This window comes from Bubalus kerabau, chromosome 3 (genome assembly GCF_029407905.1).
Source record: "Bubalus kerabau isolate K-KA32 ecotype Philippines breed swamp buffalo chromosome 3, PCC_UOA_SB_1v2, whole genome shotgun sequence".
NCBI classification, from domain to species: Eukaryota; Metazoa; Chordata; class Mammalia; order Artiodactyla; family Bovidae; genus Bubalus; species Bubalus kerabau.
Genome location: NC_073626.1, coordinates 78,332,358 through 78,359,355, shown reverse-complemented (window position 1 = coordinate 78,359,355; position 26,998 = coordinate 78,332,358). Strand labels below are relative to the sequence as shown.

Here is a 26,998-nt window from a genome sequence, read left to right as displayed (position 1 = left end):
GTATATCCAATAGTAAATGAAATAACGTAAATTATTTTCTTTGGTGCATATTATATTCTGATATACTGCCAGTTATCTGTATTAATGAACAAATCTAGACCTAATTCATAAACTTCCTATTTTATGATCTAAGGGCTCTACTATGTTGATTATATAGCAGCCTGTAATCTCTGTGAAACAGAAGGAGTATACATAGACATTATATTGAATGTGGAGTCCTTTGTGTCTTAAAAGGAGCGGACCATTTTTACAGTGGGGACTAATTTTAAATATCTCACTGAATAGCTAATGATTTAAGCATAAACTTAATATGATAGTTCTTGTTTTTCCAAGGGAAGCTAATAAATTTATGTTTGATATACAAGTTTACTTAAGATCCCTAATACAGATTCACAATTTCTTATCTGAAACCTGTGGAGGTGTATGTATATATAGGGATTCAGAATTTTTTACATTTCAAAGAAGTTAAGTACTATATGTACCATATGTAAACACTCCAGCAGCATCTTGGGCATAAATATTCAACGGCAAAAGATATGAATATTCAAACTGAGTGAGATAAATAATGATTATTATAGATACCTGTACTTCTGGTCATGTTAGGGTTTACCACCAAAAGAATTACGGATTTTAGAGTTGGTGATATTTTGGAATTGTGGGCCTATTGTAATCCTTTTAGCAGTCTGTACATAAAGAACACTTTTTTTTCTCCTCAGCCAGAAAAATTTATTATTGTTTAATTATAGAATATTAAGCATAAGCACTTTATCAAATGTTTAAGTTAATTTATCTCTAAAATTTCAATTAAATTACCACATTTCTCCATTAAGGAGAAGCAAAAGTAATATTCATTGCAGAAAACTCCAAGATACAAGTAAGCAAGATTGGGGGATGGGGGGAATCCTTGAAATTCCTAGCTTATTACCAATGAAAATCTTTACATTTTCATACTTATATATACTTCAAAAGAAAATGAGCCATTATAACTCTTTATAGACTTTTTAAACTTAATAGTAGATAATCACATGTACTTTTAACAACTCTCCTTTCCTGTCCATCCCCCTAAGGATGGACATGAAATAAATATCATAAACTTTTCCTTTGATTTTCTTCTTGTTCCCAAAAGGACTTGACATTATCGTGTGTACAGTTAAACTCAAAAATTTTGAGGAAATAGGAATAAGTTTTTGTCCAATAGTTTTTTTTAGAACTTGGCCATGTGACTATTCATTTCTATGGATACATTTTTTTCATTCCTGCTGCTCCATCGATTGGTAAAATAGCTTTCACATGTGCAAAATCCCTTATCTTACCAGAAAAAAAGTCCTTGATGATAGATTTGTTTGAGACATAAGCCACTTTAAAAAAAGAAAAGAGGAAAGATAAAGTGCTGAACTACCAGTATGGAGAAAGCTAATACTGTAGGATTCTATAATTTCCAGAAAATATTATTTTACTAATATGTTCAAAGTACTGAAATGTCTGTCTTTTGGGAGCTCTATTATTAGATATGTTAAATGAGAAATGCTAGATATGTTAAATAGAAAGTAAGCAAAATAGTCAAAATGAGGGTACAGTATCTCATTTAAAAAATAAATTAGGCTTTTTTCCTTATAATAATAATATGAAGATTTAGTTTTATTTATGAAGTGCATTTTAGATTGTTTTAGAATATAAAGCAATTATGAAGCAATTTTAGGTAATGCCTATTGTAACACACCTATAATTATATGTATTGTTTAAATGAAAACTTCCATTTTTTAAAATAATTTTTTCTAATTACTGTAATATATCATAGAGAATTTAGAGAAGACAGGATAGGAAATATGCCTATGATACCACTGTGTAGTACCCATTGTTAATATTTTGTTTCCAGTCTGTTTTCTACGATACATTTTTTTCAAAAATTATATACTTATACATATACAAGCACACATATGGTTGTATATCCTACCTGAAATTTTTCATTTATAGTTGCTTATTCTTGACATGCATATAAATTTTAAAGTGAACATGTAATAACGTCTTTGAGCTAATTTGAATGTATAGCTACTAGTATATGACTGGCAGTTTTGTAAAAAAAATGCTTTTTTTCCATTTTTATTTTGAAATTAATGGGAAAATTTAAAAGATTGTGATTTGTAAAGTAGGCTAATTACCCAGAAGTTCAAGATAAACTGTATTTTTTCACTTGAAAATTAGTTGTGTGAGTGCTAAGTCGCTTTGGTTGTGTCCAACTCTTTGCAACTCCATGGACTGTAGCCCACCAGGCTCTTCTGTCCATGGAATTCTCCAGGCAAGCATACTAGAGTGGGTTGCCATGCCTTCCTCCAGGGAATGTTCCTGACCCAGGGATTGAACCTGTGTTTCTTATGCCTCCTGCATTGCAGGCAGGTTCTTCTATTTAGGGCAAGGCTTTTACCATCCATCGTACTTCAGCTTTTTTGCCAAGTTTTCCAGAACACAATAGGAACTGTTTCTTCTTCATTGTTATAATGCCTGGTCTAGAGAGTGCATGATGTGTAGTGAGTACAAACTCGGTAAATAATACCTTTTCTTGGGAAGTAACTGCTGGGAAAGTATTATTTTCCAGTGTTAATACTACAGTAACAATATTGATGAAATTGGGTGAGAAAGTATAGTCTCGGTTCTTGATTTTAATGACTATATCATGTTGTAATCATTATTTGCTCTTAGATCCATAAATGAAACATACATCCTCCCTTATAGCCTTCTTTAATTCCATGATGACCTAGATACAAACATATGCTGTTCCTCTGTGTTCTGTGTATCCCTGTGAATGCTGTGAGCAAATTGGACCTATTAGCATCTCTCACATATATTATCTTAGCTACTTGTTTGCTACAGTTCTTCAAACCTCGTGTTTAAATTGGTGACTGAAAATTGTAACAGCAGAGTGCTTACTACATATCAGGTATAGTGTAAGGCACTTTACGTTATCTCTAATCCTCTTATCAAAACCTTGAGAGTTAAACACCAATTCCGTTTACTTATGAGGAAGCTGAAGCTGAAAGAGAGCTTATGAAGGGTAAGATTCTAAACCAAGTTTGGCTGATTCCAACGTATGCTTTCTCTCTTACGCTGTCACTGAAGCAGCAGTTTCATTGTTTTATGATAGTTACCTGGGGTAAGAAATTCAGTTCATATTAATTACAGTCTAGTACAAATGTAGATACAGATGTGTACAGATATCCTTCGAATTTCAAAAGTTCACTTATGCCACTTAGGGAGTTTGACAAACCCAAGCTCCTTCCCTGGAAACTACACTCAGCATCTCAGCAGAAAGCTGCCATAGCTTTAAACTGTCTCTGAGCATCTGCAGTATTTACTCTGTGCACATGGTAACAAGATGTGTCCTAAAGTAATCGCTTCTTCAGTTTACACCATTTCAGCTTAAGAAAGTTTTCAAGGACTGCTCTACTTTTGGATAGCGGGGGCTGGGGGTGGGGGTGGGGGGGGCGGAGTCTTGTAACTGATACAAAAGTTTTTTGAAATAATACTTTCTCTGCTCTTACTGTATTTCATTTTTTTCATTGTTGGCCATGACTAAATTGTTGGCTTTGACCTGTAGTTTGAAGAACATTTTATTAAAAAATAGCATGGCTTATTTATTTATTCATAAATTTGTACTTATTTATTGGTAAATTTGCATCAGATAATATTTTATAGTGATTGGCTCAGAGTAATAAACAGCTTTGATCTTTCATGTTGTTAAATAGAATTTTTCTTATCTTCACTAATAGAGGGTAAAAGTGGCAAGATACATAAACTGAGCCCAGTTTCTAATGGGTACACCTATGTACCACTCTCTTTAAAATTTTTCTCTGTGGACTAGGCTTAGATATTAGTTTTATAAAGATCCATGTTTATTCATTTGCAACCTAACAAGAATTCAGTGATTCTACTAGTGTATTGCGTGTATGCTGTCTACTTGATTATTTTTTTTAGTTTAAGGTTGAGGTATATAGGCCTTCTGTAGCTTAGATGAAAAAGAATCTGCCTGCCAAGCAGGAGACCCAGGTTTGGTCCCTGGGTTGGGAAGATTCTCTGGAAAAGAAAATGGCAACCCACTCTGGTATTCTTGCCTGGAGAATCCCATGGACAGAAGAGCCAGGCAGGCTACTGTCGGTGGGGTCGCAAAGGGTTGGACGTCATTAAGTGACTAACACTACACGACTACTGAGGCATATAAGTGAAGGAGACTGAGAGACAAACTGTAAGACCATGGGGCTGTCCTTAGCCTTTAGAACTGTTTATAAAAATGAGATTTCCTGTCTGTATCATTACCATTATTTTCATGTCCAGGACTCTTACATTGTTTCATTTCCCAATTTATGGGAGTTTAAGAAAGAGGGGTAAAAAACCCCTACACTTAAAGTTTTATAATGAGAACACTTTGTGCTTAACTCTACCTCTGCTTTTCCATTGGTTTAATACAGAACTTCTCAAACTTAGCCTCCTTGGCTCGCATTTAAGAATATGGAATAAATTCCCAAACTCACCATGATAAAAAATTGAAATTCACAGTTTGAGTGTAAAAGACAGTAAATTGAACTTGGGTAGGCAGTGTAATTAGTACAGAAGTAATGTTAGTTATCAAATTGAAGATAAAATTTGGTCTTAGACTTAGCTGTCTTTTTCATTTTTTAAAAAATGGCTGAATCTATTCTTTTGAAAAGCACATGTTCTTGCTTTTAAGTTTACTCTGTAAGTTGATAGTACTGTTTCTGAACTGAGGTGCTTTGCTCTCTTAAAGCACCTACTGTGAATGAAATTGACTAGGAACATGTGACCTTAGTCAATTTCGCTCCCGGCAGGTAAAAAAAACTTCTCATGGCAGGAGTGTAATACCCACAGATATACGCCTGGAAAAGTTACTTTCTTCTCTTATCTTTTAGAAGTTTTTAACTCTCTTGAAAATGGCATTGTCTTTTCTTATTCACCGAAAATCATCAGCATGGATTTTTTGTTGTTGTTGCAATTTTTAGACACAGATTTTTAAAGAGGAAATTCCAGAGTTTAATCAGCTTGTTTACACCTGAGGAAACTGAGACCCAAGAATGTTCATTGATGACCCTATGGTCACAATATAAAAGAATATCCGGCTACAGTCAGAACCTGGTTCTTGATTTCCATTGGAGTGCTGTGTTTCTCATATCATTCTACTTTCTTGTTTCGTAATGGTTTTTGGTATTGACTTAGTAATCATATTTTTCCTCAGGTACATGTTGATTAGAATATATAATGTATAGAAAAATGTTATATGTAAATAGCTCTTAATTTTTTATTACATGATCTTAACATCTGGAATCCATACTTCCCAAGTAGACTAAATTGTTAGGCCTTCTGGTTAATATTATTCTTGTCTAAAATGGATTAAAAAATTTTTTTTGGAATAAATAACATATGTAATAAGTTAGTTTTAACTCTCAAAGAATCTGTGAGAATATAAAAATAATTGAAAATTGAAGCATTTGTTCTTAACTATGATTGAAAGACTTTACTCAGCATATTTAAAATTGTGGCCTCAGAAAAATGTAATATGTATGAGATCACAGATAACAGGATCTGTGTTAATGATGCCAGTACTGCCTAAATAAAAATTTGAATTTTACATAAAATGAGACAATGTAGAGAGAAAAATTCTGTGTTAAAATAAATGGTATAATTAAAGTATTACCCTCTTTTTATTTATCTCCCAAATTAGCATTAGACCTGTATTCAAAATATTTCCTGATTAAAATTTTCCCTTGTTAAATATCTAAATTGTTAAGAAACAAGTGACCTTGCGTTTGATTCTAGGTGTTTAAAAAAATAAAAGGAATGAATTCCACTGATACATTCCTAAAGTTTTGTCCTAATATTTTCTTAATATTGATTTTTAAAGAGTAAAGAATATGAAATTATGGACAAATGGATCAAAATGAAGTGATTCAAAAGGATAGTGAACCAGAAAAAGGATTATTTTGAAAATATTAAAGGAAAATCATTTGTATCTAACATGTAATTTTAAGCTTATGATTGAAGTATTTCCAATAGTCTCATTTTGTTTGTGAAGTTACTTATAAGTAGAATTTTTATAAATTATGTCTTTATGTGCAACACATTTTTCCTGATTTTTGGAATTCATTGGCAGTTTCCTTTGTAGTGAGTAATTACGCTACTTTGTAAATTAGGAATTCTTCATTAGGATATTAAACTATCTTAGAATACATCAGTATGATGAAACTAGTTAAACTTATAGACAACTGTTTCCTAAATAGCATTAATGCACAAATGATATAGATTTTGACCTCATGCTAAGAATTAATTGTGATAAGTGATAGGTTAGAGTATCAGTTTTTAGTGAGTATTTTCTAGGATCTTGCATATTCCTTGTTATGTTACAATATTTTTAAATAATTCAAAGTGTGCTTTGTGGCTTATTCTTAGATATCTCTTTAACGCAGTGTGACATACAAATGAGAAAACTTGTTCTGAAGACTTCTTCCTTCAGCTTAACAAAAGCCACCCATTTCACAGATGATTTAACTTTGATTAACCTACTCCATTGTAACAGATTATTCCAACAACTGGAATTTCATTCTTTCATGTTATTTCTAGGTGCAGCTTAATTTATAGACCGCTTTTCTTTCCATCTAACCAAAATACATCACAATTTTGATGTTAACTCAGTAAAAATTCAATGGTTCATTAAACCTAATCTTAGCATTCATTGACAAGAGGTTTGTCATTTTAAAAGTAACTGCTACTTTTATGCATTCTTTATTGCTCAGTTTATAATCTTAGATTCCCTGTCAGAGAAAGCATGGAGTTAACTACTTAGCATACTGCAATGAATATTCATCAATAAATTGATGTGACATGGCAGTCACATTTTTCAGTCTTCCTGCTCTGTTGTAGTGTTTTCCAGTTTTAAATATATTATGGCTTATCATATAATAGGGACTAGCTTAGAGAATCTTTAGAATTGTAATATTATGTTTTTGGTCATGTTAATACTTTTTTGGTAGCTAGTTGTATTCATTTCTAATAAGAGTATTTGTTTCAGAGGAACAGTCTCTAATGGTACTGATATTAGGCATTTTTTGGCCAAATATTTGGTATGTGTAGATAATCAGCTTAATAATAAAAATATTTTAAAAGCAGATCATTTTTGTAATGTTCTTGGTATTTTTCTTAGTGTTAGCCATTTAATGAAGCTTGATTCTTAAGTATCTGAGTTTTTGAATCAGTTTTTAATTTTAATTTGAATCAGTTTTTAATAGAAAGAGTTAGTACATTCATTCTAAAATAAAATCCTGAAAACAAGTATTTAAATAGATTATAGTCATCATTCAGCTACAACTAAACTGTATGGGCAAATAAGCATGACAAATGCCATGAAGTAGGCAGAGTTAGATCACTGTCTACCATACTTAATCTACATTTTAAATTTTAAAAGGAAAAGAGTGTCTGTAAGCATGATCTTTTCTGTTAAATGTGTAGATTATGAGGTCACTTAGCACTAAAGTACTGACCATATGCATTATGACAGGAATTTGACACCTGTCATTGGAAATGGTACTTAGAGGCCGTATAATGCCACAAAGTTGAGGGAGGAAGATATGAAGTGGATAGGAGGCTGTAATTTATAATTCACAACGCTTCAGGATGACCTGTCCAGGGTGACTCAGATTCCCTGTCTTTGGTTTTAGGATTTACATACAGTGAACTTACTAGTCAACACAATTGATAACTGATAGTATTAGAAGAAAATGGAAAAATACATATTTTCAGACTTAATTTTTAATTGAAGTAAATATCTTGTTATTCTAAAAGTCAGCTTAAGTGTAATTAAATTATTTTCATTACATTATACTGGTAGGTGACTTGATGGTAGAATTTCATCATAATGTTTGAGCAGTACAGTATAGAATTGTTACCAGATACACTGTTCTCAGATTAATAATCCATTGTATATGAGAATTCATCTAAAAGGGAGTACTGTCTTTCTGTTTCTCTGTGTGATTATTTTGCCCCCAAAAAAGCTTTCATTTTTTTAAGTAGCACAAAAGCTGTAATTGGCATGCTTTGTAAGGAAGTGTCAATGTGCAAGAGAGTGGCGATCACTAAGAATTCTTTTGCGTGTTCTTTCCCCTTTGCACCACCGCCTCCTCAGCGGGGTCACTGAGATCACTAGCTTTTCTTGAAATGGCCATTTTCACTGGCAGGTGCATTATACCCTGTATTTTCAGATTGTTTTTCCATTCTGAATGTTTGGCAGGTTGATTGCTCTGGCTGCATTGACGGAGAAAGGGCTGACAAATGCGGTTGGGCTGGCTGAAAAGACAGTGATTACTGTTTTCCTTTGTGGCTGATTGAGGCCCTTGAAAGGAAAAATTTTAACCTTCACCATTTGGTTCAAAAGTATGAGCATATATTGAAATCATTCGTGCCATTTATCCTAGTTCTGTAAACTTGTCAGAACGTAAAAATCGCTCAATTTCAAGTAATGTAGGATTGGCATATGTCATTATCATTTTGATTAAGTTGGAGGTTGTATCATTGTGTGCATTATACAGTGTCATTTAAAGCTTTCTTTCCTAAAGGTACAGTTATATTTTTATTGCTTATACTATAGAGTTAGAAAGATTTTCATAGCTTTCCAAACCTAACACTATGTGTGTGGTTTGGCAGCTGGTGTGGCCTACAAGCTGCATTTTGTTTGCAGGGTAAAGGCTTATCTGTAGGCCTCCTGGAGTGTGGGTAATTGCACAGGCTCGCCATTGGGGAGAGACAGGATTGGAAGCAGTCAAGCGGAAGCATGTTATGCCATCCCATTGCCACCTTGTAGCAGAAAGACACAATCCCAGCAGTGCCATCTGGTTGTTGCTATCTAGTCAGCTGGCCTGGCTGCTGGGACCATGACTTGGCAGCTGGTTCCCATACTTGACCATTCTTTTGTATATGTCGTATGTTAGTGTGTTTTAGATAATTTTGAACATGGGTCGGGAAAATGACTATAACAAGTAAAGTCCCCTTATTGAATAGGCTCTCATTACTTGAGATGGACTCTGCTACAGATGCCTGCTGCCATTCCCTCATAGACAAATGACGCATCTGTTTAGGCAATAAAAATAAGCATTTTCTTCATAAAAATCCATCTCCGTATGTAGCAAAAGAGAAGGTAGGCAGAGTTGTATGTTCTATAACATTTTAAAATAAGTAAAGTTATTTCCTGGTTTGGTTGTATAAGAGGAGAGTTAGTCATTTTTACAAGTCTTATAAACATTGTCTATTGTCTCAATGTGTATTTTTATTCAAGTTAAGAAAACATTATTTTAAGTGCTTATTGCCACATCATATAACAGTAGATAATGAGACTTGCATTTAAAATGACAGAATAGAAAATGTGGTCTCGTAGCTATTATCTTTAAAATCTGCCTCTCAAATAGCAACCTGAGAGTTAATGTAAGCCGTCTTTATGCCATATGAAGATCCATTAGACACTGATGGTTTCAGATCACAAGTAAGCAGCCAACTCTGTAGGCTATTTTAGACATTTGATTTTCTTCATTTTACAGCATTAATGTGTCAGCATGCTACATAAAACTATGTAGGAGTTGCATGTTGTTCTGTCTGGAATGATAAATGCTTGCAAGCTTTTAGAGATTTACATGAGGAACTCATCCTAGTTGCTTATATATCTTTTTTCAGTTTATGTAGCTACAGAATTTGATATGGCTGTTGCTGACTTACCATGTTAGGTATGGATAAAGAAGTTCCACTTAATTCTTTTTAAAAAATTGTATTGATAAAATTTTCATTATTTCTCCTCATTCTATCTTATGAGTGGTTCACTTGTGCTTACCTAAAAAGTTGTGATACTTTCTGAAATAATTACCTCAAGAGCTTTCAGTTATTGTCATAAAAATAATTTTTGTGTTACTGCTTTATTTTTATTCAGATGAAGAAGAAGAAGATGACGTGGTGACTCCTAAGCCACCTATTGAACCTGAGGAAGAGAAAACTTTAAAGAAAGATGAAGAAAGTGATAGTAAAGGTACCTTAAAGAATTTAACTTAAAAAAAAAAGAATTTAAAAATTTTATTGATTCCTGTTAAGACTGTTTTTTTATTATTTATGCACTAAAGTAGAATAAAATGCTCTAAATCAAAGAGGTGAATCTGCTTGAAAAATGAGTCGCTTTCATTGATCCGAATTGTGATAGTGAGGTGACATGATTTGAGTGGCATATATCAGACTTTAGAAAAACATTTGTTTTACAGCTCCTCCTCATGAGCTGACTGAAGAAGAAAAGCAGCAAATCTTGCACTCTGAGGAATTTTTAAGTTTCTTTGACCATTCCACAAGAATTGTAGAAAGAGCTCTTTCAGAGCAGATTAACATCTTCTTTGACTACAGTGGAAGAGATTTGGAAGACAAAGAAGGGTAAGTATAGTTGCTAAAATTATGGTGTCAGCAATGTTTAATTACTTTAAGAGTGGGAAGTTATAACACAGTTGTTGGTTTTTTGTTTTTGTTTTTTTTCTGTAGAGAGATTCAAGCAGGTGCTAAACTGTCATTAAATCGACAGTTTTTTGACGAACGTTGGTCAAAGCATCGAGTCGTTAGTTGTTTGGATTGGTCATCTCAGGTAAATTACAATAACAAAATTGGTTTCTGTTTACCCATTTTTGAATTACAATAAGCAGGTAGTTGTATTTTAATTATGGAAACTTTGTATAATTAAGTCAATGTATATTGTAACAATGGATGATGGCTCTAATGTTATGGTTGCCTTATGTACTTAGGAAGAAAGGACTGGGAACACTATTTAAAACTCAAGGTTTTATTTATGCCACAGCTTAGTTTTACTTATTTTAATTGCTTACCTATTTTAATTCTATCCTTTGGATAGAATTGCAACACATTTTAATAAAATATTTTAACATTAAAACCTTTAAAATAACCTTACTAATTCAGAGTTTTACTGATGTTGCAGAGAGCATAACTCTAGAGATGTATTTCTTGATGAAGTGTTAGGAATTTGCATTTTCAGAATAATTTAATAAAAAAAGTTGAGTAACTAGGAATGTAAAACAGTTATTATGCATAGCATTTTTTCCCCACTTGATTCTTGCGAGCAGTATCCAGAATTACTGGTGGCTTCCTATAACAACAACGAAGATGCTCCTCATGAGCCTGACGGTGTGGCCCTTGTATGGAATATGAAATACAAAAAAACTACTCCAGAGTATGTGTTTCACTGCCAGGTAAGATAGTCTTTTAGCAGTCTTCTCCCAGTTTAAGAATTCACTAATGAATTTAGACAGTGCCTTTTTTCTTTTCTTGTCAACATAATGATTTCATTGGATTGGCATTTACTAAACCACCCCATATTTGCAAACAGATGTTAACAAAAAACTGAAGACTTCTCTATTCAACATGATCTGTGTTTTCCAGCTTTTCTGATGTCTCTTACGTTTAATCACACCTAAAGTCCTTTGCTGTTGTGATTTTCTGTTATTGTGATTGATTGTATAAAAGGAATCTTTTATAAAATGTCTTTTCTGCAGGGAGTTTCTCAGGAACTTACTTGCTGAATATACAATTAGATGGTTGGCCCACTGAATTACTTATACATGGCCTGAGGAGTTGGAACTAGATAGTTTTAAGTAGAAACATATGTTTGAAGTAGGAAACAGATGCAGATTTTTAAAGTGGATTTAGTGGGAGGTTAGAATTTGCAAGCCTTTCTGGTTGCATAAGTTATAATCTTTTAATAATATAATAATTCTGCAAAACACTTAACTGAATCAAAACTAGCATTATACTCTGTTGTCAGATTTCTGTCAAAGGCTAAAGTAGAGCCACTTATCTTTTGATTTAATGCTGTAGTTTTTGCTTTGTTGGATAAATTGCTTAAATATTTCTGTAAACAGTCATTACATTCGACTTTTAAGCAAAACTATTCTAGAGCTGTATCTTTATGTTCTTAAACAAAATGACATTTTTAAGTGTATTTATTTACTGGTGGTTTTAATCTCTGATAGCTTACAATAAAAGGGAAAATGTTTTTGGTTATAGATTTGTTCTTAAAACTTGTCACATTTCTTTCATTTGACCCTTAAATATAAAAATCTTACTTATTTGCAGTCAGCCGTTATGTCTGCGACGTTTGCAAAATTTCATCCAAATCTGGTTGTGGGTGGTACATATTCAGGCCAAATTGTGCTGTGGGATAACCGTAGCAATAAAAGAACTCCAGTGCAAAGAACTCCACTGTCAGCTGCAGCACACACAGTAAGTTATTTCCATTAGATTTCCTTCATCATTAAATACTTAGTCGTGTCTGTCAAAATAGTCTCAAAATATGTTTCCTTTGATGTATGAATTCCTCATCATTTAGCAACTAAGAATGAGGGCTTTTTTTTTATTTTTGGAAATCTATTTTATTAGAAACTTATCTCTTTTCTAAGATAATCTATTGTTAATCCACAGAATAGGATCAAACTTCACATTAAAAATGCCCTTATGATGTGAGACTGTTTGGATATGAAACAGAATACCTGTGATGATACAGTAAAAATTATTTCATCTTTTTGGTGAAAATAATTCCAGAGAACTTTCTTTAATATTTCTTTCTTTAGCATCCTGTATATTGTGTAAATGTTGTTGGAACACAGAATGCTCACAATCTGATTAGTATCTCTACTGATGGAAAGATTTGTTCGTGGAGTCTGGACATGCTTTCCCATCCACAGGTAGGTTAAACTAGGAAAACTCTGAAGTTTTGAGGCAAATATTGGTATTTTTTTAAAGTCTATATAAACCCATATATTTTTCATAAATGTTTTATAATAGTATTATAGTAACAGTTTATAAATCTAAGTGTGTATTAAATATAATCTGTGATATATATACTTCATTTTCAAACCTGCTTTTAATCAATTAAATTTATGTAAGCAGTATAGTAAAAGAAGGTTTACAAACTAAGACTAGAAAATGTTCTTAAAATTGTAAGTTTACAAAATAATCTCAATTTTTTCTGTGTAGGATAGCATGGAATTGGTTCATAAACAGTCAAAGGCAGTCGCTGTGACATCTATGTCCTTCCCTGTTGGAGATGTCAACAACTTCGTTGTTGGAAGTGAGGAAGGTTCTGTGTACACAGCATGTCGCCATGGCAGGTAAATCTAAACTGGAATTTGCAATTATTTAAAATTCTCCCTTGAATAATCTCATTAAAACAATTTGCCTTTTAATTCAAGTAGGAATCTCTCCTAGAGCCACTTATTTGTGACAAGTTATTTAAGTTCAGATATGTAAAATTAAATACTTTTTAAAAATAAAAGGTCATTTTAGATCATAATGTGTTCTAGTAATAGATTTTGAGGGGTGTGGTGTGTTGTGATTTTTGTATATGTGGATGTGCTCACAAAAGTTAGTGGTAGGAAGTAACATTCTGCAGTTACAAATACAAAAATTCATATACTACATATTGACCTTTAAAGTTGTAAATAAGATTTTCAGCTGTTTTTCTGTTTCGATTTATTTGGACATTGAGCCTTCTTGGCTCAAAGTTCACTTCTCCTGATAATTGTACAGTAATGTCACGTACACATTTTAAATTGACTAGTATTTCTCCTGCTGTTCAATCTGTTTTGAAATTGTCTAGCTGTACCTTATCAATTGCTTCCTGTAAAAAAAAAAAAAAATTGAGTGTTCAGATTTCATTGCAAATACAGATCACCTTCACTTGAAAGCTTTTGTTTTAAAAGTAACCTAGGTTCTCTCTCTTACATGTAGCATCCCTTTGTCTCTATTCCACCACCTCAGAACCTTGGATATTGGACTTTTGAGTTCTGTCATCAATAGCATCATGATTATGGTTCCAAAATGTACTTACTACTGCTTTAGTGGTGTTATCAAATATGGATAGAGTAACACTCAACATAATTATTTTGATGTGTTATGAGCACAGAGTTAAGTTTATTGAAATTGTGTCAAAGTATAATAATGGATAAATCCATGATAACATATATTTGTAAGTGGTCTACTTACAAGAGATTTCCCTGTTCTCACTCTTATGAAATAGCAAAGCTGGAATCAGTGAGATGTTCGAGGGACATCAAGGACCAATTACTGGCATTCATTGTCATTCAGCTGTTGGAGCAGTGGACTTCTCACATCTTTTTGTCACTTCATCATTTGACTGGACAGTAAAACTTTGGACAACTAAGGTATCTAAAAACAGATGTCTGATCAGGTGCTAAGGTTTCTGACACAAGGTGGTGCTCTAATACTACATGGAAAAGACGAAAAGCCTCCTAATAGCTTGGAATGATTTACTGATAAATCAAACCTAGTAAGTTACACAGAACATGAGTGTAAAATAGATGTTGAAGTTTTTAAAAAATATGCTCACAGGTATGATAACTCCACTCATAACCCAAGACCAGTTGTCCCACCACTTCTGGCATTTCAAGCATAGAAATTGTTATTCTGAACTGAGCTGGGGGAAAAGCCTCTGAAGATCTCACATGACTCTCATATAGTTCCCCTATAGCCTGGCACAAAAGCTGTGCATTTGCTCTTTGAAGAGCTTTTAGAAGATGTTCAGAACTACAGTGATTCACAGAGCTGATGGAAACTGGAGAAACGATAGATAAAAACTGTTGTACAACAAGACTGTGTCATAAACTTGAGTCATTAGGAAAGTATTGTGTAAAGACTTATAAATTATTATAGTATAAGTAAATTTATTTATATTTCATATTTAAATTATTTTATATTAAATAAGTAAATTTATTATAAATAAATACTTATACATAAGTAAATACTTATTCTTATGGATGCATATTTATTTTTGTTGACCACAATACATAATACAAGTTGTTTGTGTTTAAATAACCCTTGGAAGTTATGAAGTGCTTCCTGATCCTCCAGCAATTCCAGAAACATGTGACTTGCCCTGAATTATTAAAAGTCTCAAGGCAAATCCAAAGTGTCTTTACTTTGCTGTCTATCTTTTCTGCAGTATTACATTGTTGCTGACAAAGTCCCATTCTTAGAATATCATATTCTATTTAAATTAAGTTAAATTTTAAGCTGTGTTTTTTCATGTTTTCATCTGCCTTAACTTTGATTCTTCAATTTCTTTGAGAAAACCTGGTGCTTTTAAGAGATTTTCTTCACTATTACAGTGGAATCATTTATTTATCAAATGTTGACCTTGGAAATGAGGGATGAACTCACTATTCACTCTTGTCCTTTCCTGATGCTTTCTTTCAGTGTAGTAGGAAGTGAGCTGGCAAATTGTCTCTTAAAAGTCAACATTTTCATGTTTGGGATTGGCTTTCCTGGTAAAGAATCTGCCTGCAATGTAGGAGACCTTGGTTTGATTCCTGGGTGGGAAAGTTCCCCTGGAGAAAGGGATGGGCTCCCCACCTCCAGTTTTCTTGGACTTCCGTGGTGGCTCAGATGGTAAAGAATCTGCCTGCAATGCGGGAGACCTGGGTTCTATCCCTAGTTCGGGAAGATCCCCTGGAGGAGGGCATGGCAACTCATTCCAGTATTCTTGCCTAAAGAATCCCTCTGGACAGAGGAGCCTGACAGGCTACAGTCCATGGGGTCGCAAGGAGTTGGACATGACTGAGGGACTAAGCACGTTTGGGATTAATTCAGTTCAGTTCAGTTCAGTCGCTCAGTCGTGTTTGACTCTTTGTGACCCCATGAATCGCAGCATGCCAGGCCTCCCTGCCCATCACCAACTCCCGGAGTTCACTCAGACTCACGTCCATTGAGTCTGTGATGCCATCCAGCCATCTCATCCTCTGTCGTCCCCTTCTCCTCCTGCCCCCAATCCCTCCCAGCATCAGAGTCTTTTCCAATGAGTCAACTCTTTGCATGAGATGGCCAAAATATTGGAGTTTCAGCTTTAGCATCAGTCCTTCCAAAGAACACTCAGGACTGATCTCCTTTAGAATGGACTGGTTGGATCTCCTTGCAGTCCAAGGGACTCTCAAAGTCTTCTCCAACACCACAGTTTTTAGCATCAATTCTTTGGCACTCAGCCTTCTTCACAGTTCAACTCTCACATCCATACATGACCACTGGAAAAACCATAGCCTTGACTAGACGGATCTTTGTTGGCAAAGTAATGTCTCTGGGATTAATTAGCAGGCATTAAAAACAGCATTTAAATCTAATGAAGGAAAATGGATTAAAAACTGTTTAACATAGTGTCTATCTAGCATGATAGAGACTTCACAGTGTTCATTCAGTTCCTCCTTTTCTCCTCCATGGAGATCAGGCAGAGTGTTAATACATTTAGTTCATCATCTGTTTTCCTTCCTGGATTGCTCTTGAATTTTTGCTTTTGAATGAGATTTATACAGTGGAGAAAGGTAGAGGTAGAAGATTCTCACGTCTGTAAGCAAAGAAATGCATAATCCAGCTAGCAAAAACAAAGCAAGATGCAGAATTGGAGAGATGAAGCCAATTGTTTCTCTCTAGCTGTAGGTGGCCACCTAAGTGGCTAGATTTCTGGATATCTGGATACCTTACATCTTAGATTGTTGGTCAGTACCCTTTTTCAGTATTTGAAAAGAATCTTTTATCTATTTGTAGATTTGTTATTTTTAATATCTCAGGGCTTCAGTTTACCATCCTTTTATCTTTAAATTTGAGGCTTCCATTCTTAAATATACCACCAAATAGGACTAGAAAATGAAGACTTCATCTTGCCTAAATAAGAACAGTACTTACATCTGTGATAGTGGACTGACTGGTGCTTGCTTTTTTGTACTACACAGCTGGTTGCATGGTGGTTGATATTTTTTGTTTTTGTATTTTCCTGTATTTCAACGTAAAACTGCCTACTGAATAAGAATGACAGCCAGCCATATCTCTTTCTTTGCTAATTGAGCTAGGCATTGCTTCCTTCTTATGCTTCATATAGAAGACTCATTTATTCATTCAACTGTAATACATGGCTCCCTTCCCCCCACCACCCTATTCTTTGGTCACTCCAATGTTAGTGAAGATTTTATAGAAGATAAATCACATACCCTCAATACTGCTAACTGCTACTGCTAAGTCACTTCAGTCATGTCCAACTCTGTGTGACCCCAGAGACGGCAGCCCACCAGGCTTCCTGTCCCTGGGATTCTCCAGGCAAGAACACTGGAGTGGGTTGCCATTTCCTTCTCCAGTGCATGAACGTGAAAAGTGAAAGTGAAGTCGCTCAGTTGTGTCCGACTCCTAGTGACCCCATGGACTGCAGCCCACCAGGCTCCTCTGTCCATGGGATTTGCCAGGCAAGAGTACTGGAGTGAGGTGCCATTGCCTTCTCCCACCCTCAACACTATATCAGAAGAATTACCTTTTTAATCTGACTTTTCATCACACAAATAGTTCTAGTCTATGAAGGAAGAAAGAGCAACAGTCTGCTAAGTATTTTTTTGTTTGGCCATATTATGACTCCTAAAGTCATTATTGCTTTGATCTTGGATTTATACTTCATGGTTAATTGTGTTACTGGTCTTCATTTCTTCTCTAAAAACTTGGTAGAGCCTCTCTGCTCTCCAATACAATGATAATGAATAATAGGCAAAATTTTAAGATAATCTCTTCTTAAAAACATTGTTCCAGCTTAAAAAGCTTTAAGCTTTTTAAACCAGTATCTTCAAATTCATAAATTTAACAGACTTTAAATGTTTTTCTCTATGCCTCTACTTTTTAAGTGTTTTCTGACTATAGGAATTGGGTCCCCATAAACTGGAGGAATGAATCATTAGATATTGCTGTATCTTTGTATCCTTTAAGATCTGACTCTGCCCCAGTAGCGAAACAAGATTCTTTCTTTTTCTCCCTTTCTATAAGTCCTCTATCACTTGAAATCTCAATTTGGTACTGCCTCAAATTTCATTTCAAGTAATCTATCTTCTGTCATCTTCTAGTTTTTGCAGAGTCAGGGATTTTAATTCAGTGACAGGGTTTTGGATCATCAAATTGTTTTCTTTACTTTTTTGAACTCAGTTATTTTTAATAAAGAAGATAAAGATAGATAGTTTTCCACATTTTGGTGAAGTTTAAACCAACCAAGATATTGCTTCTAAAATAAAGGACATTGTTAACTTTTTAAAATACCAAATTTGAAGATTCACAACAGAAGTACTTTGGCAGTCCTGAAAAATGGTAGGAGGAATAGAATAGTTATCTTGAAGATAACTTGAGGATTCCATGAGCACTTGATTAGGGGTAGACCTGATAAATGAGCTTAATATTCCAACCACATTTAACTGTACTTACTACAGATTACTCTTAACATATAAGAATTATTTATTTGGAGGACAAAATATTAATATATGCACAATATATTCTAATCTCAGAACTGATGCCTTTCAGGAGCATATTTACCATAAAGTGACAAGGTTAAAATCATTAATGTATTTCTCAGAATAGGTAGTTCTTGAACTTTTATAGTCCATATACACCTTAAAATTGTTTCACAGTTTCTGATGTCTTAAAGTCCCTCCTTATTTGAAAGGCTTTAACCTATTTAACTCTTGGAAAATATCTGCTTTAAAACAGGGTTAAAGAGATTTTACTAATGCTTCTAATAGCAACTATGCACCTATTAGACAAATTAAAATGAAGAAATGCTCTGAAGTTGGGATATTTCTTGGAAAATGCTGCCTGACCATCAGGACCCAGTCCTCCAGGGCAACATTTACTGTAATAACTTGTTGGCCAGTGTCCAGCCTGTTCTTTGCATATTCAGAAACTCAGTTTTATCAGTCTACTAGAGTTGATTAGCTAGGGAGTACTAATTAGAACTCACAGGTGTCTAAGACACTGATACGTGGGAGAAGGTCAACTTATTAATTTACACTGAGAAACAACTGCCAGAAGGCCCAGATACTCATACTTGCATGACCAGTTCATTGTTTCCCTGTATTGGACAACCCACATGGGAAGCCAAATTATAATCAGAAGGTTGCTTGGTGAGCAAGGAATTGGAACAAAAGACGTTTTCTAATTTGAATGTTTAATGGCATCAAGCAAAGATAGCCTGATGCGTTCATCTTCACATAGAGATAGCCCTGCCATAGGTGGTAATCCTCAGAATCAGTTGACAGAGACGCTGTCTCCAGGACAGTGCTTGAATTAGGCGTTTCTTAAGTTTTCTTATAAGATTGCTGCTTTGTATTTCCATTTCTTTTTAGGATACATACATTCCTTCTCAAAAAGTATCTTCTTTCAGGTTATATAGAAAGGTATTTCTGCCCTTGGAATTCTTTCTTTTTCATGAGAATCTGTTTATTTCTATCTTGATTCAAGTGAGGACGTACTTATTTCCCACTTCTCTGGAGAGTACCTCACCATTATGCTCATGGATTTACTATAGGGACTCTTTGGTTATTAATCTAGAACTCCCCAGAAAAATATAGAATTACTGTATACGTCTCCTAGGGCTGCCATATCAAATTGTTACAAACTGGGTAACTTAAAACAACAGAAATTTATTCTCTCACAGGAGGCTAGAAGTCTGAAATCAAGGTGTTGGCAAGGTTGGTTACTTTTGGAGGCTCTGAGGAAGAATCTATCCCTCTTTCCCTGTTTCTTTTCTAGTTTTCAGGGTTGCTAACAATCTTGTGCTTTTTGGCTTCCAGGTGCATCACTCCAGTTTCTGCCTCTGTCGTCACATGGCACTCTCGCTACATGTCTGTCCAGATTTTTCTCTTCTTTTAAGACAACAGTCATGCTAGATTCAGGGCCTACTCTAAGCAGTATAACCCCAGTTTAATTAAGTCTGCAAAAGACCCTTTTTCCAATAATGTGACATTTACAAGTTCCAAACAGACTTGAATTTGGCAAGGAGTTGTGGGGCTGGGATGGGCAGGACACTATTTAACCCAATACATAACTGTAAAGAACTAAAAAATATATATATATGGTTTGTCTCTTGACCATTCAGTGTTTATTTTCACCATGTACTATAATGAGCTGCCTTTGATTATTCAAATGCTATCTGTTGTTCAAGAAACAATACATTCTTTTGATTCATTCTTTTTGGCAAATGTATTTGCAAACCTTTGTTTGTAAGAATTTTAGAGCGGCAGTGACCTTTAGACATCATCTAGTTCAGTAGCTCTCAGTTTTGGTCATATTAGAATCACCTTGGCAAGTTTTAAAACTTTTAGTGCTCACCTGGCACCTGAGACTGATTAAATCATAATATCTAAGGAGACTTGGCAACAGCATAATTTTGAAAATCTCTCCAGGATTAGGGGGATTACAATGTATAGTCAAAGTTCAGAACCACTGATACAGAACTTGTGTTCTGCAAATAAGGAAACGGGCCTGCAATGATGAGATGACTTCTCCAAAGCCTTAAAGCCCTGAAATAAGAGTCTAGGTCCTGTGTCCCTCTTCAGCTCTTTCCTGCTGTGTCTCTTCGATTTAGGCAGAAGTTCTCATCAAATTAAGAAAAGATAGTACTATTAAAAAGTATTTCAAATGATCCATTTGGGATTTTAATTTGCAGTGTCATATATAAGATTAATATATTAATGAACAATTTTGGTATTGTGTGTGTTCTTTCTTTCTCTTTGAGGGGGAAAATTGTTAATCCTTGGATGACTGTTAAACTTGAAAAAATTACCAAGGGTTTCTAATTACATTTTATAAATTTGGAAACGTTGCCTTTATTGTATTTTTATTTTTAATATCTTTTACCCAGTTTTAATGCATCCTGCTCTTTTCCTCTGGCTGCATGAAGAATTTTATTAATAATTTCCTGAGACATTCCACAATATTCTTTTTCACTTTATATATAATTTTATGTGTTTTATTCAAATTAGTATATTAAATTTTTCATATTTTATAAAAAATGGAATCATGATATGTACTTATTTGTGTTTGGCTTTTTTGTTCATTATATTTGTGAGAGTCATTCCATTTTGTTGAATGTAGTTGTAGATTGTTAGATGTTCATTGTCTCAGATATATAGTGTTCCCTTATGTAAATATACTATAATTTATCCATTCTGCTGCTGATGGTATGTGGGTTAATTGTAGTTTGGGGTTGGGTTATGGATGCTGTTGCTATGAGCACAGTTGTAGGTGTCTTTTGGTGAACATAAGCACTTGTTTCTGTTGGGCATATACTTAGGGAAATACTTGGCCATAAGATATGCATACTTTCAGTTGATACTGCTGAGCAATTTTCCAAAATAGTTTTACCAGTATTTTAAATTTAAAAACATCTTGTAGACCAATATATACTCTTACAGAGTTGAACATGTATGTGCACATGACTGTGAACAACTTTTAAGTCTTTGATGAGAGACCATAAAATTGCCTAAAAACGGGATTTTCTTGAAGTATACAATCACCTCAGGATTTATAGACCTTGTTGTTCAGTCGCTCAGTCGTGTCCAGCTCTTTACAACCCCATGGACTGCCGCATGCCAGGCTTCCCTGTCCTTTACTGTCTCCCGGAGTTTGCTGAAACTCATGTCCATTAAGTTGGTGATGCCATCCAGTCTTCTCATCCTCTGTCGCCCCCTTCTCCTGCCTTCAATCTTTCCCAGTATCAGGGTCTTTTCCAATGAGATCACATCAGGTGGCCAAAGTATTGGAGCTTCAGCTTCATCAGTCCTTCCAGTGAATATTCAGAGTTGATCCTTTCGGATGGACTGGTTTGATCTCCTTGCTGTCCAAGAGACTCTCAAAAGTCTTCTCCAGCATCACAATTTGAAAGCATCAAATTGTTTGGTACTCAGCCTTCTGTATGTTCCAACTCTCACATCCATACATAACTATTGGAAAAACCATAGCTTTGAGTATATGGACCTTTGTTGGCAAAGTGATGTCTCTGCTTTGCAAAATACTGTCTAGGTTTGTCGTAGCTTTTCTTGCAAGGAGCAAGCGTCTTTTAATTTCGTTGCTGCAGTCACTGCAGTGATTTTGGAGCCCAGGAAAATATTCACTGTTTTCCATGTTTTCCCCATTCTTAGTTTTTGAATGTTGAGTTTTAAGCCAGCTTTTTCACTCTCCTTTTTCACCCTCATTAAGAGGCTCTTTAATTCCTCTTCACTTTCTGCCATCATCTGCATGTCTGATTCCAGCTTGTGATTCATCCAGCCCGGCATTTCACATGATGTATTCTGCATATAAGTTAAATAAGCCTTGACATACTCCTTTCCCAATTTTGAACCAGTCCACTGTTCCATGTCCAGTTCTAACTGGTGCCTCCTGACCTGTATACAGGTTTCTCAGGAGGCAGTAAGGTGGTCTGGTATTTCCATCTCTTAAGAATTTTCACAGTTTGTTGTCATCCACATAGTCAATGGCTTTAGTGTAGAAAATGAAACAAAAGTAGATGTTTTTTCTAGAATTCCCTTGCTTTTTCTATGATTCATTAGATGTTGGCAATTTCATCTCTGGTTCTTCTGCCTTTCCTACATCCACCTTATACATCTGGAAGTTCTCAGTGCAAGTACTATTGAAGCCTAGCTTGAAAGATTTTGAGCATAACCTCGCTAGCATGTGAAATGAGCACAATTGTAGTTTGAGCATTCTTTGGCATTGTCTTGCTTTGGGATTGGAATGAAAACTGACCTTTTCCAGTCCTATGGCCACTGCTGAGTTTTCCAAATCTGCTGGCATATTGAGTGCAGCATTTTAACAGCATCATCTTTTAGGATTTTAAATAGCTCATCTGGAATTCCATCACCTCCACTAGCTTTGTTGATAGTAATGCTTCTTAAGACCCACTTGATTTCACACTCCAGGATGTCTGGCTCCAGGTGAATGACCACACCATTGTGGTTCTCCAGGTCATTAAGACATTATTGTGTAGTTCTTCTGTGTATTCTTGCCACTCTTCTTAATCTCTTCTTCTGTTAGGTTCTTGCCACTTCTGTCCTTTATTGTGCCCATCTTTTCTTGTAATGTTCCCTTGGTATCTCCAGTTTTGTTGAAGAGATCTCTAGTCTTTACCATTCTATTGTTCTGCTCTATTTCTTTGCATTGTTCACTTAAGAAAGCTTTTTTATCTTTCCTTGGTATTTCTAAGCAGGGTGTTTGTTAATCATTGATGTGCATCAGAACCTTTAGTGGAGCAACACCAGAGAGACTCATGATGCACGTGGAAGGTGGGACCCTGCATCTGGATTTCTTAAAAGCTCTGCAAATGATTGTGATACTCATTGTTGCCTTGGCATTGTTGCCAAGGGGAGTTATAGGAAAATAATGATCTTAAGAAGGAAAAAAACTCTTACTTTCTGTTTTTAGCTTACTTTTAAGTTTAAAATTTTTATTTTCTTAATTACAAACAGATTTTTTTAGGCTTTTAAGATAATCGTGCAGTTGACATTTACTTTGATACCTGGAAAATTTTAGATTTATAATTTTAAGCTTTTTGTTATAGAAAATTCCAAATACAAAAGCAGAAAGAGGAGTATAATTAAACTGTAGTGCTCATTACCTAGCTCCTAAAATTATCAACACATGACCAACCTTGTTTGACCTATTCCTACATACATTCCCTCCCTACCACTGGATTATTTTAAACAAAGACATAGTATGCAATATTATATCTACAAAACAAAAAAAAACCTGTAATACTACCATATCATTGTTGCACCCTCTCCCTAAATGAATAGTGATTCCTTAATTTCATCAAATAGGCGATCATTACTCAATTAAAAAAAAAAAATTTTGTTTTTTACCTTTTATTTGTTTGAAGCCAAATCCAGATGAGGATTCGGTTAACCCATCCTTTGAGCCCTTCTCTTAAAAATAGGGTTTCTTTCTCTGTCTTGCTGCTACTGCTGTTGAAGAAACCAGTTTGGTGGTCCTGTTAGTTTCTCACAGTCTGGATTTTGCATTCTGTGGTATCGTTCATACTGTTGTGTATAATTCTGTAAGGAGAAGCTTGGTGTCCCCCAGTCCTTAATGTTGACATCTCTTCATTCTTTTTGGTCACCTGGAGCTTCTTCTGCAGTAGATTCCTCAGGAGGTGCTCATGGGTGCATTATTCCTGTATTCACAAGAGTCTGTCTACGAAGGTCAGTTTGTGCTATCTGCTAAGTCACTTCAGTCATGTCCAATTCTTGTGACCCCATGCACTGTAGCCCGCCAGGCTCCTCTGTCCATGGGATTCTTCAGGCAAAAATATTGTAGTGGATTGCCATGGCCTCCTCCAGGGGATCTTCCTGACCCAGGGATCAAACCCATGTCTCCTGTTTCTCCTGGATTGCAGGTGATTCTTTACCACTGAGCCACCGGGGAAACCAGTTTGGCTGTATATAAAATCTACAGTTTACATTTTTTGATTACCTTAAATATATTACTGTTGTTTTCTGGCAAAAGCATTGTCAAAAAGTCTGATGACAATCCTATTTTTTTTCATTACCTCATAACTTGGTCTTTAAAAATCTGGATGATCAAATTTTTTTTTCCTTTTTTTTAAGGGTTGATTGTGTAGATACACAAGATACTCTAATATGAATTTCAGGCTGTCTTTTATTTTAGGAGAGTTCTCTAAAGTTATTATTTTTGTATTCTATAGTATTGCTTTGATTTTCTTTTTTAGGGCCTGCCATTACAGGTATATCTTTTGTTAATCTCATTTGTCTATCACTTTCAAAAAAATTCAATTTATCTCTTCTTTTTTTTTTAAATAATGGTGTTATTGAGATATAATTCAGATACCATAAGATTCATCATTTTACAGTGTACAATTCAGTGGTTTGGGGATTTTATTTAAGCCATCCTGGTGGTATGAAATTATATTCCATTGTGGTTTTGATTTGCATTCCCATGATGGATAATGATATTGGACATCTTTTCAAGTGCTTATTTGTATTTGTAGATCTTCTCTGGAGAAATGCCTATTAAAACTTTGCCCAAGTTTTAATTGGGTTGTTTGCCTTTTTTTTAAAGTATTGTTAAGATTTGTAGATACGAGTTACTTATAGATATATTATTTCCAAATATTTTCGCCCATTGTATAGGCTTTCTTGAGGGCATCATTTGAAGCACAAGGGTTTTAAATTTTGATTTACCCCAATATATATACTTTTTTTTTGTCATTTGTGCTTTTATCTCATCTAAGAAATCATTGACAAGTCCAAAGTCACAATGACTTACTCCTGTGCTTTCTCCTAAGTTTTACTGTTTTTACCTCTTGTATTTAGAAGTTGCATTATTTTACCTCTTATATTTAGATCTAAGATATTTTTGAGTTAATTTCTGGGTTTGATGTGGGGAAGGAGGGGTCCAGCTTCATTCTTCTGCATGTGTATATACAGTTGTCCCAGCATCACTTGTTGAAAAGACTGTTCTTTTCACATATAATTGTCATGACATCCTTACACTTGTTAAAGATCTGTCACAATAACTTTGTGTGAGATTTGACTCTGATCCTTTTTTTTGTTCCTCATTATCTAGTAGTGAAATGAGTTTTTCTATGTGTTTAAGGAGGGAACGGGCATAGATAACTTTTCTAGTTTCATGTTGTTGTTTAGTGGCTCAGTTGTGTCCTACTCTTTGCGATCCCATGGACTATAACCCGCCAGACTCTTCTGCCCATGGGATTTTCCAGGCAAGAATACTGGAGTGGGTTGCCATTTCCTTCTCCAGGGGATCTTCCTGAATCAAGGATAGAACCTGTGTCTCCTGCTTTGGCAGGTGGATTCTTTACCACTGAGCTACCTGGGAAGTCCTTTCTAGTTTTGTAGTCTAGGTTAAAGCTCTCCTAGGTTTTTTGCAAAGTGGATATATATCTCTCTGTGTCTTGTACTTTCTGAAATGTATCTTTTCCGTTCCTCTCCACCACCTTTATCTGAACCTTCTCTTTCCCTTGTTCCTATTGTGCTGTATTCCGCAACTTATATTCCATTCCCTTCAGTTTCTTTTTGGTGAGACTTTGTCTTGGAAAGGGAGCTTTGATTTGTTAATTTTGTGAGTTTTTCGGGGCTCAGACTGCATCATTAGACCTTACTTCTATCACAACGGAGTCTGCCTTTGGTGTGTAAATGGAATTGTGTTGACTCCCTCCCAGTCTCTACTGCTGTTCTCAGACTGACCCCCATGCTGTCCAGTGATAACCCGCCGTGTACTGAAAGGCTTTTCTGTTCTATTCTCCAGCTGTGAGCAGCCCTCGTGCCTTCCTATACTTCTTCTCACACAGATGTGCCATGCAGATCTCACAGTTGGCCAAGGTTTACATTACATTACAAATGTAAACACCTGTTTACATTTGAAGTTTTGTCTCCTGATTTTGTTGTAGATGTTGTTTATAAATCTTTGGTTTTTGCTATCCTCGGTGCTTTGTCTGGGTTTATGGGGAGATTTAGAGGAGATTCAAAAAGTATAGTGCCATTGCTCTCATCTTTCCAGAATCTTCAGCACATCCTATTCCTTTTTTAAAACAGTATGGTGTCTACAAGGTAAATAGAGAATGCAATCCAGTTGTTGATTCGTACTTCATAACTCCAGGTAATTCTGTAGTGAAACAGATTATAGGAACTTTTTCTAGGCTGAGTTAAGTATCATAAAATGTTATCATACTTATTGAATGTATGTCATATTTTGAATGTGCTAAAAATCAACTTTTCCCTTTCAGAATAACAAGCCTTTGTACTCATTTGAAGATAATTCAGACTATGTTTATGATGTTATGTGGTCACCCACTCACCCAGCCCTGTTTGCCTGTGTGGATGGCATGGGTAGGCTGGATTTGTGGAATCTCAATAATGACACAGAGGTGAGCAGGAAAATAACAAAAATTGCACTGAAAAATGGAAAATTGGAGATTTATTGAATAATTTGTGAAATTCCTTTTATCCCAAGGAATGTGAAAGGACTCTGTGATTGTAGCTTCATCACAAAGAAAGCAAATAAGCTTTGTACCCTAAATAATAAACAGCCTGCTGTGCAGAACTGAAGGGAGAAATATTATTGCCAGGACCAC

General features: G+C 35.0%; 1 protein-coding gene across 7 annotated transcripts in view; it reads left to right on the top strand.

The window, feature by feature from the left end:
* Window positions 1-26,998, top strand: part of DYNC1I2 (dynein cytoplasmic 1 intermediate chain 2) — a 54,093-nt gene that overhangs the window by 22,843 nt on the left and 4,252 nt on the right. For all 7 annotated transcript variants that reach the window (XM_055572239.1, XM_055572241.1, XM_055572234.1 and 4 more), the window contains 9 exons: window positions 9,971-10,066; window positions 10,293-10,455; window positions 10,561-10,660; window positions 11,154-11,279; window positions 12,163-12,309; window positions 12,657-12,770; window positions 13,063-13,196; window positions 14,105-14,249; window positions 26,651-26,791. In XM_055572239.1, the coding sequence (XP_055428214.1) occupies window positions 9,971-10,066; window positions 10,293-10,455; window positions 10,561-10,660; window positions 11,154-11,279; window positions 12,163-12,309; window positions 12,657-12,770; window positions 13,063-13,196; window positions 14,105-14,249; window positions 26,651-26,791 (1,166 nt within the window). The remainder of the gene's footprint in view (window positions 1-9,970; window positions 10,067-10,292; window positions 10,456-10,560; window positions 10,661-11,153; window positions 11,280-12,162; window positions 12,310-12,656; window positions 12,771-13,062; window positions 13,197-14,104; window positions 14,250-26,650; window positions 26,792-26,998) is intronic.